We start from the raw sequence: 14,997 nt of genomic DNA, 5'->3' as shown, positions 1-14,997 counted from the left end.
GATATAGGCTCTCTAGATATGGCGATTAAATGTGAAAGTCCACCTTCAGCCTCCCCTGCTCCACTCTCCCCCTAGGCAATCACTCAAATAATGTGTTGGGAATCTTCTCCAGCCTTGTTCTGCACAGTTACATATATACATAGTTAGGATTTTCTCTTTACATAAATGGGTCATTTTATAAATGTGATTCTACAACTTGCTTTTTAAACGTATCCTAACTTCCTTTAGTTACTACCATGTATTCTATAGCATGACTACACCATCTACTGACCTTTGTCTATTACAAACAAGCTGTAAGGAACATCCTCATTTTTATGGGGTAATTTCCTACTGTGGGCCTCCTAGACCAAAGGATATGCTTATTTTGAATGTTCAAAGATACTTCTCAATTTCATATACCAAAAAAGTTTCTATCCATTTACATTTTTATCAATAATAATCAAGCGAGTTTATCTCCCCACACTCTATATATTTTCAATCTTTTTAAGGCATACTAAACTGATGGATGAAGACAAAACAGGTTTTCTCATTACAATTTTTGTTTCCTTGAATTCTAATAGTTGTGGATTGGCTTCTCCAGTAAGGAGGCTTTGAGACAGATTAGCATGCAGGACGTTTTTAGAGAGAGCTCTTGGGACTGACACCTGTGAAAGGAAGGGGATGGAAGCAGCGTTGGCCAGAGGCAAAAGCTGAGCTGTGATGCAGTCCCCACAAAGGCCTCGGCCAACTCCATGGGAAGCTCCGGGGCCGGAGGGCCCTTCGCAGTGTTCCTAAGCTGGGGAGAAGGGAGCAGGCCTTTATACTTCCATTTTGATCAGTTATGGCTGTGAGTTATATGACCTTGAGCAAAAGTTTTCTGCTGTCCAGGCAATCCCCAAAAAGATCTGACATCCGAGGGGCTGTCTTAGGGCAGCACTCTAGGAGCTGAAGGGTGACTCCTTTATTGCTGAGGGATTTGGGAGACTCATCACTGTGCCCACCACACTAATAAAGTATTGAGCACTGTTTGTAAGCATATCATGTGAATGTCTGCTTTATGCATTACATGTTTAAATCCTTAACCTATTAGGTTGTTAGTCTCTTTTGTATTGATTGATAGGAGCGTCTTAATACTGGGGGTGTCAAAAAATGTATACACATGACTTGTGTTCATCTTTTGTTACCAGTATATATTATTACAATTTTAATACAGTTTTTTCCTTTCTTAAAATGTGTATACATTTTTTGGCACCCTCTGTATATTACAGGTAATAATGCTTCATTGCATATGGTATAAATATTTTCCCCCAGTTTGTAGCTTTTTAGTTTATGAATGGTATTTTTCACCATACAGACTTCCTTAATTTTTATGGAGTTGAATCGCTCCATCCTTCTTTGTAAGTTCTAGGTTTTTATGTCTCCCTTTAGGGAGGCCTTCTCTATCTCCAAGATTATAAAAATTTGTAACTTTTTTTAACACTTTTCTAATTTTGTTTCTTTAGTTTTATTGTCAGTCTATCTAGAAATTTTATTTATTGACTTGTCTATATTTCGTGTATACATAAGGAGATAAGGCTACAACTTCATATTTATCAAAATGATTCTCCAGTTGTCCCAACTCTATTTACTGAACATCCCTTTGACTACTGATTTGAAATGCCAGAAGAGTAAATATACCAATTCTTCTGTACCCATGTGGCCCTTTCTGAAATATATATATATATATATATATATATATATATATATATATATATATATATATATATATATAATGTTTGTTGTTGTTGTTTTTTAATCTATTTGCCAGTTCCTGAACCAGGGTCAAGGTTATTTAGTAATGTAACCTGATAGTATGTTTTGATATGTTTTGATAGCTTCTTTTAGGGCAAGTCCTCCTTCACTGCTCTTTCCTTTCAGATATTTCTTGGCTATTTCTGTATATCTTTTCTCAGTAAAATTTAGATTTATGAAGGCTTACTTTCATATTATATATTTTGGGGAAATCAGCATACCCTATGGAACATGACATGCTTCTGCTTTTTTTCAAGTTTTTTTTGTATGTCCTTCAGGAACATTTTACACTTTGTATGTCTCAAATATTTCTTGCTAAGTTTATTTCTAGATATATTAAAGTTTTATTAGTTTTACAAATAAGGTCCTCACTTAATTTTATTAATTATTACTGATGTAAAGGGAAACTCTTATCCTGGCCACCTTATTGAACTCTCTTACCTGATTTTTTAAGATGACTGTCATTTATTTTTCTAAATTGAGTTCCTTTTCAACATTTGTATAACTTATTTTCCATTTTACCACACTGACCAGAACCCCCAGAAGAGTGTAGAATTATAGCGTTTTTGCCTTGCTCCTTACTTTAAATGAAATGTTTCTAGTGTTTCACCATTAAATATAACACCTGTTCATGGCTGCTTGTTAATAGCCCTTTTTCAAGTTGAAGGTGTGACTATCTATACAAGAATTTTTATCAGGAATGAATGTTGAATTTAATCAGAAGATTTTGTTAGCATCTATCAAGGTAATCATAGAGTTTTTTCCTTTAATGAAGTGGGTTAAACTAGATTTTCATTTGTAGAACAATCCCTATATTCCTAGAATAAACCCTACTTGATCATGATATATTATTATTTTAATAATAATATAATATACCAGTATGTAGTAATGAACTGCTATATTAAATTTGTTAAATTTTTTGTTTGCATCTGTTTTCAGAAATAAGATTAGTTTGGTGGATTCAATTTTTGTGCTGTCAACTCATATTGGCGCCTGGATTATGCTTCCCTAATATAAATGAGTTGGAAAGCTTTTCTTTTCTTTTTTAATCTCTGGATCTGTTATATAACATATAAAATGTGTATTGCTTCCAGATTACTACTACAATCGACTTCTACTCATTACTCAGCAGTATACCCCGCCTCTTGTACTTGTCCTTTTGCTGTAATAATTCCCTGTTAATTCTTCTACAAACCATTGTAGGTGGTAAAATTACTCAGTATTTCCATGTCTGAACAAGATTTATTTTGCTACCATTCTTGAATGCTAGTTTGGCTCAGTATACAAACTTTCAAAAGCACCTTCCTTTAAATCTTTAAAGGTATTACTGCATTGTCTTATACCATGCGGTGTTAAAAAGAAATTGTTAGATCCCGATCAGTTTCTCATTTTTTATAAGTTCCCTGTTTTATCTTTGAACTCTGGAGGCTTTTTAGGCTCAGGGGATTTTTAATTTATTTTTCATTAAACCTCTCAACACTTAACTGACCCTTTGAAGATCTACATTTTTCTACAATTTAGGAAATTTTTTTTCTGTTACTTTAAATTAATTTCTATTTGTCATCTTATAGCATTAAAAAAATATTGAAACTTGTAGATAGCTTCTTCCTGTTTCTTAACTTTCCTATTGTTTTCCATTCCTTCGCCTACTTATGCACTCAATTATTTGTAAGAACATTGTTTATGGTCAATTTTAGACTTCTGACTAACCCTCCTACAGCTTGCTCATGGGCAGCCTTCATGCTCGGTGAGCGTGAAGTATATCTCACTTTGCCTGAAAAAGCCCAGTTCATAGACAAAGGACCTACCATCAAAACTAGAACTTTTTGCTCTTTTTTTTAATTATCTGCATCAGTTCACCCCATTATTAGTGCAGACCAACAAGCAGGCCATAACCTCTGTGTTTGATTTCAGATGATCTAGGAAAAGACATTTTAAAAATTGTTCTAGGAAAACAGGCACCCTCATGCTGAGTGTCAACTGGTACAATTTCTTTGAGGGACAATTATGTAGTATCTATCACAGTTTTAAATACTTCTTAGCAGTCCTATGAATTTAATCTACACATATACCAGAAAAGACACTCAAATATTCATGTGCAAAAATATTCATTTCACCTTAGTTTTAGGGGGGGAAAAAACTTGAAAGCAACCTTTATTCCCATCAGTAGGAGACTGTATAAACACATTTAAAAGCAATTTAAAAGAACAAGATAGAAGCACATGTACTAACATGAACAAATTCTAATTGTTAAGTGAAAAAATATAGTTTCAAGTTTTAAAAAGACAACATAATATTATCTGCCATATACAGTTTCATTTATATGTATGTAAATGTATAGATAAAGTTCTAGAAGGCTATGCACAAATTGTCATCCCTGGAGAATGTAGTGAGGATGGGATTAGAGGTGATGGGCAAAGAGAAATTTAGACTTTCCTGTAATGTTGCAACGTTTTAGAAAGATAATATATACGCATATTACCGTGCAATTTGAAATTAATTTTTAGTAAGACAGATCTACAAGTAACAATGTTGTCAAGTGAAAACATAATGGTTAGAAGAGTGTATAGAAGACTTTCATTTGTGTAGGAAAAAATTAGGGGGTTATATATATACATGTATGCATAAAATATTTCTGGAAAGATCACCCAAAACCCTGGTAATAAGGACTGTGATAGAGGAGGGGCCCTGAGTCATAGAGGGCCCAGCGGGAGGAAGACTGACTTTTCAGTGCATTCTCTCATGAACTGTTTGAACTTTGTACCATGTGTATAGACTTGTTAATTTTTTGCTGCTGTTGTTAAGAAAGTTATGATTCACATATATGAACATAAACTTTTAGAATATAGGTCTAGATATTTTTCACGCTCATAACATTCTGAAGTTAACTCAAAAACTATGAACAAAGCCACCCATTATTTTTAAATGTGCCAGGAACCTGAGAACAAGGGTGATCATTCAAAGGTGCGTATATACACTTCTCCCTGCATGATTCAAGAGCATCAGGAGACCCTGAAACGGCTGTCTGAAGTCTGGCAAAAGGTCTCTGAACAGGATGATCTAATCCAGGAACTTCGAAATAAGCTAGCCTGCAGTAACGCTTTGGTAAGTGCCTTCTTCTAGAACATCTTTCTGAGACACCCAAAATAAAGCCAGGAGGCAAAAGAGTCGCCTCAAGTAATATCTTCCACCAAGACTCTTCAAATGTCTTTGATATACTTGCTCCTGCCTTTTGTTCATATTCTCCATGGTATACATCCCGTCAACACACATTAAGTTCAAGATGTGTAAAGAGACTTAAAATCTTTCACACAACCACCTGCATGCCCATCAGTAGGGTAATGGTTAAAGTGATTGGGAAATGGTTAGAAAGATCCATATTATGGAATAACATGAAGCCAAGAGAATGGATTAAGCAGATCTGTAAGGGCTACCTGGACAGATGCTTGGGACATATTGTTGAGAGTAAGGTGCAGAATCTTAGATATAGTTCAATTCCACTTTTGTTTTTTAACATCTTCAATCATGATATAGAAGTATATACTGGAAATTGCCAGTATGTCCCTCCCACTTAGTGGAAGTGAGAGAGGGGAAAATAAGTGGAGAGGAAATTTTTACTTCTTATTTTTGATGCTTAGGTTTTATTTGAATTATTCTCAATAAGCAAGAACAAAAATGTCATGGTTTTTTTAAATTTTAAAAAAAGTATGTAGGGCCAGCCAAGTGGCTTGTTGGTTAAGAGTTGGCTTGGGAGCACCAGCTCTGAGCAGCAGGGCCGTCAGTTCAGACTCCACATGGGCCAGTGATGCTGTGCCCTCTACAGCTAAGATGGTGAACAACAGTTCTACCTGGAGCTGGGCTGCCGTGAGTCACCAGCGATGGCGTAGGCTGCAGTGGGTCTGCAGTGGGCTGCCATAAGCTGCCGTAAGTGGCTGGCAGCCGGTGTGAGCTGCCGTGAGCAGCCGTCCAATGGCCAGCAAGTGATCTGCCTCAGCCGGAAAGAGTGCAATGGTCACAATACCAACATGGGCCAGTGAAGCAACGTCCTCCAAAATTAGACTAAAAAACAAAAGGACAGCAACTTATCTGTTCCCCTTCTCCGATTCCCCAATGCTATTCCCTCCCCCCAATTCCCCAATAAAAAATTTTTAAAACTATGTACACATTCACCCATTCCATAAAAAACTTCCTTCTTTAATCCTTGAACTTTGAACCCCATCTTCTGCTAGATTAGTTGCATCTTTCCATCACAGCCCCTAAAGAACCTTCTTCTGCCTAATACATTGGACCACACAGAGGATCAGGAGGGAGTCCAAAATGTGGCCACTGACAGACTCAAGACAAATCATTGTCTATGCGGTAGCGAACTTCAATGTAAGACTGAGAATATAACTCCCTGCCCATACCAATCCCACAGGAAGTGCATGATGAATTATATAATGCTCCAACAATCTTAGGCTGATACAAGGAACAGCCTGCTAAAACAGCACTCAGTAATAAACGCAATACATTGATCATGCAGCATAACTGACCTGTGCCCATTTGCAGGTGCTGGAGCGTGAAGAGGCTTTGATAAAATTACAAGCAGACTTTGCTTCGTATACAGCCACTCACCGACATCCTCCTAGCTCCTCAGAAGATTGTGAAGACATAAAAAAGGTGGGAGAACTTTTGCTTGTTTGTGCCTGGTGAGTCAGGCCAATTTGGGTTTGCTTCTGGGTTTTCCTGCTTATTTTTAAATTTTATATTTTATTTTAAATTTGTGTGACTTTGGTTGGCCCTGAAACAAGGATACCGTATATAATATATGCCAAGCCCCAAGTGTGTCTGGCAGCATTAGATTGGAATTTTGGAATTGAATTGAGGAATTCCACCTTCTTTTTAATGCACTTCCAACAGTACACCTAAACACAACCCCTGTTGGCTTGCTAGATTCCGAAGGGCCATTCCAACCTTCTAGTTTCTGGTTGGAGTTGAAAAGTAGCAAATTTAGGGAAGATTATTAATTCACATTCACTCCCGTTTTTTGAAAACTTGATGTTTTCAAAATTCAAGCCATCTCAAGAGTTGATTGTAATAATGACTAAGCATTTAAATCATGTAAACAAATAGCAAGATTTGACCAACCAACAGTAGATACTAGGTTAAGTTCCCTCCTAAGCAAATCGTGCCTGAACTTGACATACAAGGCAAAGCCAGCCACATAAGGCCATGCTGTGGGCTGGTGAGGGCAGCCTGCGGATGCTGAAATAGGGGCAAAGGTGGGAGGGGGTGGGCAGAGAGAGTAGACAACACATATGTGCTTTCCAAAGGGTCCTCTAGCAGGGGAGCAGAAACTCTTCTCTTTCCAGGACTTTCTGATCCCAGAAAGTTTGAATGAATGAATGAGGGATCAATATTTGGGGTTCCTCCTTGGATATCTGTCAATATTTATTTTATTTTTTTATTTTTCAATTATACTTCACATTCAATATTATTTTATATTAGTTTCAGGTGCACAGCATAGTGATTAGAAATGTATGTAATTTATGAATAGATTCCCCCCATAAGTCTAATACACACCTGGCACTATACATAGTTATTATAATATTTGTCAATATTTATTTTAAAGGTCAGTTCCATGTTATTCACATCCTGACCTACAGCAAGATCTCATAACCCTCCTTTTTTATTTTTGTCTGAATAATGTCTTTATTTCTCCCTTAACGCTTTCATTTTTTGATAGTGGTAAAAAACATGACATTAAATTTACCACTGTAACCACTTTTAAGCATCCAGTTCAGTAGTGTTAAGTACATCCACACTGCTGTGCAACAGATCTCTAGAACTTTTTCATCTTGCAAAAGCAAAACTCTACATCCACCAAACACTAATTCCTCTTTAACACTCCATTTTTTTTAAATGACACAGACTTTACCAAGAAACAGATTATACCTTCCTCCGCCATTTTCTATATCCTATCCAGCGCCTTCATGGCACCTGGATATTCTGTTAGGAATGGAACCATTCACATCACAATTGATGCTTGCAGTCCTCTCTGCTCCACAGACCTGGCATAGACTGGGCCTTTGAGTCTTTGCAGTGCCTACCTCCGGATCATGTGGTGGCTGCCCTGTATTTCCCCAGCTATCCCCTGTCTCCCTGCTGCAGCCCTCCCTCACTGTCAACTCTGAAATCACATACCCTTCCCCTTCAGGGTAGAAGTCAAAGTTCCTGCTGAGGGAATACAAGCCCCACGTGATGTGACTGGCCCCTAGCTTCCTCACCTCGTCTCCTCCTCCTCTCCCTATCACTTGCTCCACTGTAATGACATGGCTTCCTCCATGTTCCCTCCCTGAGGCCTTGTCACTAGCTAGTCCCTTTGTCTGCAAAGCTCTTCCCTCAGACACCTGCAACATGGCTCACGCCCTCACCTCCAGCACATCACTGAGAAGGCCACCTTCTCAGTGAGGCCAACCAATCCATCCTATTTAATATTGCAGCCCCACGTCCCCCCACATCCCATCACCTCCATTCCCCTTTTGCTGTTCTGCTTGTTTCTTCCATAGATTTTATCAACTTTGAACATTTTCTGTAAGTCATCACTTATTATGCTCTTTGTCTGTCTCACGCCACCAGAAGGTCAGGTCCATGGGAGCAAGGATTTGTGCCTGTGTTGTTTGCAGCACCCAGGACAACACCTGGCACATAGTAGGTGCTCTATCAATGACACTGATTGTTGCAGGGAAAGGAAGAAATGGCTTCTTTTGTGCACATTCCGTATGAGTGTGAGGAGTCTACCACATCCTTTTTTTTTTTTAATTCTCTCCTCCTGTTTTTTATAAATTGAAGTTTTTTATAATTGACAGACCATAAAATTCATCATTTAAAGTGTACACTCAGTGGCTATTAGTGTATTCACAGAATTGGGCAACATCACCACTAGTTCCGGAACATGTTCTTCACTCCAAAAAGAAACCCATACCCATGAGCAATCACTCCCCATCCTCCCTCGCCCAACCCCTGGCAACCACTACCCTGCTTTCTACCCTACGGGTTTGCTTGTTCTGGATGTTCAGCATCTTATAAAGCATCTTTCCCCCGTGTTCTCGTCCTGCCCTGCCCTTCTTCTGTCCGCACAGATACTGAAGCACTTGCAGGAGCAGAAAGACAGCCAGTGCCTGCATGTGGAGGAGTACCAGAACCTCGTGAAGGACTTGCGCATGGAGCTGGAAGCCGTGTCGGAACAAAAGAAAAACATCATGAAGGGTAAACGTGGTGGGGGGTGGGGGGTGGGAGACTGGGGGGCTGCGGGGGACGGAGCCAGAGGAAGCCAGAACCCACCTCTGAGGAAGAAGCGCTGTGTCTCCTCCCACGGTAGACATGATGAAGCTGGAGCTGGACCTGCACGGGCTGCGGGAGGAGACTTCCGCCCATGTGGACAGGAAGGATAAGGAGGTGGTCATCCTGCAACGGCGGCTGCAGGAGCTGCAGATGCAGTTCACTGAGACCCAGAAGCTCGGTTTGAAGAAAGACACGGTAAGACCAGGAGCTACCTCAGCAGAACCACCAACAGGGCTGGCGTGAGGCCAGGCCTTGGCCAGGTGGGGTGGGTTCGGCAGTTCTGCACCCACTGGGATTGCCTGGGGAGCATCAACACCTGTGCTGTGGGGCTGTGGGCTCCTGAGGCCCAGAGACGAGCCTGAGCACATCTTTGGTATTTCTCTAAATGAATGAATGAAAGTGAATGAATGAATGGCTTATCCAGGGAGCTTGATAGAGGTGTTGACTCTATAAGAAAGAGGTCCTTCCTCAGCCTTGCAAGGTAGAGAGTCTGGAACACACCTGCGTTGTTCCCTTGCTTTTGTTGATGCTTGATAGTGGAAAGAAATATTATAAAATAATATGTTGCCTTATTAAGAATATGAAGTGAATTTCAATTTTAAAAATTACAGATATCTTAGAATATGCAAATCAGTCATTTTGGAACTCTTAATGGAGCTATGCCCTAGATCTGTAGTTGCCAACATAAATCAAGGTCCTGGAAGTCTGGAAATGAAACCAAGGACAGAAAGGTTGTGAAAGCAATGCAAGCTTTTGTATTCAGTACTATCCAGCTCTTACTTTTATCAGAGTAGGAATAATCCAAATGACTGGTCATTCACACCTCCTATTGCAAGGTACAGAGGTGACCCACCAGTCAAAATGGAGGTGTTTGGAGAGATGACAAGAAGAAGAAGCAAGGTGTCTGGATGATCAGCTTTGAGTCATTCATATATTCATCCAACAACTATCTTTGAGCCCTTATGATATGCCAAACACTGTTCTAGGCACTAGGAATATAATAAAACATGAAGCATCCCTACTCTCATGGAGCTTACATTCCAGTGTGGAGAGACTCAATAAACAGATAACAAAATTAATATGTAATATAATGTCAGATACTGATAAATTCCTAAAACAGCTTGGCGGCTGTTTTACACAGGGTGGTCAGGGAAGGCCTTTGACAAAGTGACATAGGGAAGAGATTGGAATGCAGTGAGGGAGCCACCCAGGCAAAGGTCTTGAGGAAGAATATTCCAGTGAGAGGGAACAGCAAGTGCAAAATCCCTCAAGTGGGAGTCTGCTTGGAGTGTTCCTGGAGACCAGCTAAAGCAGAGAGGGGTGGGGGTGGCAAGAGGTGAGGTCAGCCTGGTAGCTAATGACCAGATCATGAGCATCCTTGGGAGGCCCTTTTTGTAAGTGAGGTGGAGTGGACAGTTTTGAGCAGGGGCGTCTGACTCGTATTTTTAGAGGCCCCCTCTCTGGCTGCTGGAGTGAGAACAGCATGAGGGGAGCCAGGGAACCAAGGTAGGAGGCCATTGCAGTATCCAGGCAAGAGAAGACGGTGGCTGGAAGAGGGCTCAGGACAACCTCTGACTGACTCCACCCTGCCTCTCTTCAGACCTTTCTTAGCATGAACACTTTGCTTTCCTCAGCTCCTCCAAGAGAAAGATGAAATGCTGCACGAGCTAGAGAAGGAACTGGCACAGGCTCAGACCATGCTCATGAAGAAGGAGGTGGAGTTGGAGAAGCAGCAACTAATGGCAACAGAACTCGAAATGGCCATCCAGGAGGCGAAGCAGAATAAGTGCAAGGTGGAGTGTGGGGCCCTGCGAGCTGAGATCCAGAAGCTAAAGGACTGTCTCGAAGATGCCCAACAGCAGCAGAGGCTGGCCGGTGAGGCCCCAGCAAGCACCAACCCCACCACACTGCCAGCACGTGGGGCGAGAGCAGCCCCTTCTCTCTCTAAAGCCACTTCCCTCCACTGTCTCACTCCAAACCTTCCCGTGATCTCATCTCTCATCTCAGCAGTTACGACCGCCCGCTTGAACTCCTTCACTCACACCCACCCTCACCTTCTCTCTGGAACCTTCTCCACAGAGCAGGTGCTCGGCTGGGGACAGTGAACTGCCCACTGTTTTCTCAGCAGCTCAGATGAAGATCCTCTCCTTTTCTTGCCTCGGGGAGGACAGGGCTCTGTCCTGTGCTTCTTTGCACCAGACACCTCTCCCATCTTCTCCAGGACCTTCATCACCCAAGTTACCTCTTCCTTCCCTGGTTTTTAACAAACACTCTCTCTCCTGTTTTTTTGTTTTGTTTTTGCCTCAAACTTTCTCTTCTTCACAGCTTGCACTGTGGATTGTGTCCTTGTCCCTCTGCTAAAACCGCTTTCTCAGAGGTCACCAGTAACTTCTTGCCTTGGACATGAAAATGTCCTGGAATTAGATATTGGTGATAGCTGTACACCTTTATGAATATGCCAAAACCCACCGAACTGTACACTTTAAAGGGTAAATTTTATGTGATGTGAGTCACAAACCCTGGCTTCCTTCCTCACCCTCCTTTAACTCTGTATGTGTCTATGCTGTTGGCCCCCGTACTCAACAAGTGTTTCTTAGCTTTGGAGACATAACAGGTCCCTTGTTCTTCCACAAACTCACCGTTGTTTCCTCTTTTCCCTCCTGTGCCAACAGTAGTCATTCACCCGTAAGACTGCCCTCCTCCTTTTCGCCTCTCCCTCTACACTCATTCCTTGGTGAGTGCCTCCCCCTGTAGCTGCATTTCCATACAGATGACTCCAAAACCTAGGGCCCCAGCCCTGACTCCACACCTGTGGCCAGTCTTGTCTTAAGAGACTAGCTCCACTTGGGCAACTACCATCCCTTCTAACTCAACATTCCCAAAATGGAACCTGTTCTCTTCCCTGCTTTAAAAAAAAAAAAATCCTCCTTTCTTCAAAGGCGCATAATTATTTCTGTAATGACACCATCTTTCTTCAAGTATCCCAGGCTGAAAGAATGGAGAGGAGAGTGACGTTTAAAGTAGAAACTATAGGATGTGGGGATATATTTGCCGTAGAGAAAATCCAGGAAGCAACGTATTTGGATGTTTTTCTCTTCATACCCAGGGAAGGCAAGGACATGGGCTAACAGGATGTTGTAGGAAGTCTTTCTCCACTCTAACCTGTTCCCATTTTCCTAAAGCACTCTTTCCTTTATGTCAGGTCTCCACTCAAGAACCCACATTAAGTCTAAACATTCCTGTCAGGCTTTCAGAGTCCTTCAAAGCCGCCTTTAGTCCCCGCACTTACTCAACTCTGTCTCCCAGAACTCTTACCCAGTTTCCTTTCCAATTAAACCGGCCTCTCGCCACCCTTTTCCCCTATGCCTTCCCCATTCCCTTCACCGAGTGTTTACTCTAACAACCCCCCTACCTGGAATTCCTTAACTCCTTTTAACAGACTTTTTAACTGGTCTGTTGTGAGAGTCTGATCTTCTCACACGAACATGCCCGGCTTGTCTCCCATCTTCTGCAGCTCAGCAAGCTGCCCAATATAAAGAAGAGGCCATTCTGGCAAAAGATAGCCTGGAGGACTCCCAGAGGAAACTGCAAAACTGCATTTTCCTGGAGAAGCAGAAGACAGACACCATCCAGGAGCTGCAGCGAGAGCTTCAGAAGCTACAGAAGGATTCCCTGATGGCCGAGGAGGAGCTCACACCCAACAGGTACCCCAGGTTCACCTCCAGAGACGCTCTGTCCCAGGTGAGCCCGTCAGGATGCTGTGAGCGGCTGCCCAGAGGTGGGATAGCAAACCCCGTGCGGCCAGCTCACGGTCCACCAGCACAGATACCCAAGTTGTCATTGCCTCCTGTTGTTGCCATTTCACTTTAGGAAACGGATAGAGGAGCTGACATCAGAACTCTCGGAAGCCCTGAGGAAGCTTGAAAATGCAGACAAGGAAAAGAGGCAACTTCAGAAGACAGTGGCTGAGCAGGATATGAAACTGAACGACCTGCTAGATCGCATAAAACTCGTTCAACACCAGGTATGAAGGGCCAGCAGGCAGGCAGCTCAAACATTTGCTCTGCTTGACATTAAATATATCAGTTTTTATTCGGGACAATGCCACCACCAATCCATTGCAGACTGATTGTCCAGAATTTGTGTTAGAGTGCTAAGCCAGCCAGTCAGCTCCGGCGTCTGTTCCTGTATGCAAAGGGCTCGCTGCTTGAGGTGTTCTAGTCAGGAACAAGCCATGGTTGTCGTTAGCTAGTTTTATTCACTGGCAGCAAGTAAAGGAGACAGGGGAGTCAGATCTACAGCTCTGTCCCCGAGGGGAGACTTAGCCATTGCTTACTTATATATACTATTTGTTTAATTACACCTTGATTTCTTCTTTGCAATCGGCTACACTTATCTGGTTCAGTTCTGTCAAGTTCATTTTGGGTATAGCTACACCTGCAAAATATTGTGCTACGTTTTAACAGTTAGCAAGAGTAGCATTTAGTAAGAGATGCCCAGACCTCCTCCTCGCTAACATTCCCACCACCAATAATAAGCATTTTCAAGGGCTAAGCTTAAAAATAGTCAAAGGACATTGTTGTTGTTTTTTTGGGATTCAAAAGTGATCCTTGTCAGTTAATTTCAAGTCTTTGATCTCTGAATTATTTTTTTTGTGCTTTTCTAACATAGTTTTTAACTTTATTCAAAGAGGTTTTTATGTGAAAAGATGTGGTACGTGGGAGAGAAGGTTGATGCTGTGGGCACTAGATCTGTAAATAAAATAAGTTGGTGTATCTAATTGAACAAATTTAAAATGTTGCTGAACATCAGAGGAAACTTATTTATCATACATGGTAAAAAACTAAGGAGTTGTCCTCGTATTTATTTCAGCCATTCTCTAGGTACAGTTCTCTGAGTTTGTTTGTTTTACAAAAAAAAAATAAAAAACACAGTCTAAGACTGTCTTCCAGCCATCTTTATTTTCTCAGCACAGGGAGCAAGGCTGCACCAAAACCACTCTGGAAGAGGAGCTTAAGGAGGCAACAAGGTTACTGGAGGAGAAGCGGGAGCAGTTGAAAAAGAGCAAAGAACAGGAGAAGGTGCTGGAGCAAGAGATTGAGTCACTCCGACAGGAAGAAAAAAGGAAAGAAAAGATGGTGAGAAGGAGAATCTGGGACGAGTCAGGGTCATGAATACAGGGCCAGACAGGATTCCAGCCAGGCCTTGCAGGATACAGAAGCTGTGGGCACTCAGAACACAGGAGAGGAGGGAGAAAGGGTGAGAAAGGCAAGTGGGGAGGAGAGAGATGGCCGGAGCTGCTGCAGGGCGCAGAATGGAGTTGAGCGAGGGAAGGAGAAGTGGGCTTCTACCAGGGTCTAAGGGTAACACCTCTTTTCTGGGCTTTGTTCTTTAATGGGGAGCAGTCAAAAGAGAATTTGCAAAAGTTGGAGGAGGAAAACGAGACTCTCAAAGCACAGTTAAAGCAATGTTCTACACAACTGGATTCCTCTCTCAGCAAACACAACGCCTCCCAGAAAGTCATCCAAGAGCTGAATAACAAGGTGAGTGAAGCCCCTTCGTTCTGTAATATACATATGTGTGTATATAGTTTTTTTGGTGTCTTTCTCTAAGATAAACCACTCATGTTAGAGAAATTTAAGCTAAAGCTTCCATTTTAACTTCTAGCATCACTGTGATTTTTTTCACACACCCCCCTTATTTTCATATCTCACCTCTGTGGTGACATTCCTCGATCAGACCACCAATTATCAAGAGCTTCCGGTAAATTGTAGTTTCTCCAGTGACTCCCCTGGTTTCCTGGGCAGACCCAGTTGACTCCATGTTTTTCAGAAGTCTCCAGAAACTACGCACTTTTATTTCCAGAAGACCAAATTATTCTATCTTGAGGATTAGTTTCACACC

At 41.7% G+C, this 14,997-nt stretch overlaps 1 protein-coding gene across 2 annotated transcripts in view; it reads left to right on the top strand.

Annotated features, from left to right (window-relative positions):
• The window catches only part of PMFBP1 (polyamine modulated factor 1 binding protein 1), a 45,247-nt gene that overhangs the window by 20,343 nt on the left and 9,907 nt on the right, over nucleotides 1-14,997 (top strand). For both annotated transcript variants that reach the window (XM_019654417.1, XM_019654424.1), the window contains exons 6-14: nucleotides 4,705-4,875; nucleotides 6,319-6,429; nucleotides 8,892-9,018; nucleotides 9,131-9,288; nucleotides 10,728-10,968; nucleotides 12,608-12,797; nucleotides 12,964-13,117; nucleotides 14,064-14,231; nucleotides 14,499-14,636. In XM_019654417.1, the coding sequence (XP_019509962.1) occupies nucleotides 4,705-4,875; nucleotides 6,319-6,429; nucleotides 8,892-9,018; nucleotides 9,131-9,288; nucleotides 10,728-10,968; nucleotides 12,608-12,797; nucleotides 12,964-13,117; nucleotides 14,064-14,231; nucleotides 14,499-14,636 (1,458 nt within the window). The remainder of the gene's footprint in view (nucleotides 1-4,704; nucleotides 4,876-6,318; nucleotides 6,430-8,891; nucleotides 9,019-9,130; nucleotides 9,289-10,727; nucleotides 10,969-12,607; nucleotides 12,798-12,963; nucleotides 13,118-14,063; nucleotides 14,232-14,498; nucleotides 14,637-14,997) is intronic.

This window comes from Hipposideros armiger, unplaced genomic scaffold (genome assembly GCF_001890085.2).
Source record: "Hipposideros armiger isolate ML-2016 unplaced genomic scaffold, ASM189008v1 scaffold_9, whole genome shotgun sequence".
Lineage (NCBI taxonomy): Eukaryota > Metazoa > Chordata > Mammalia > Chiroptera > Hipposideridae > Hipposideros > Hipposideros armiger.
The sequence above is the reverse complement of the archived record's forward strand: the minus strand, read 5'-3'. Positions and strand labels throughout refer to the sequence as shown.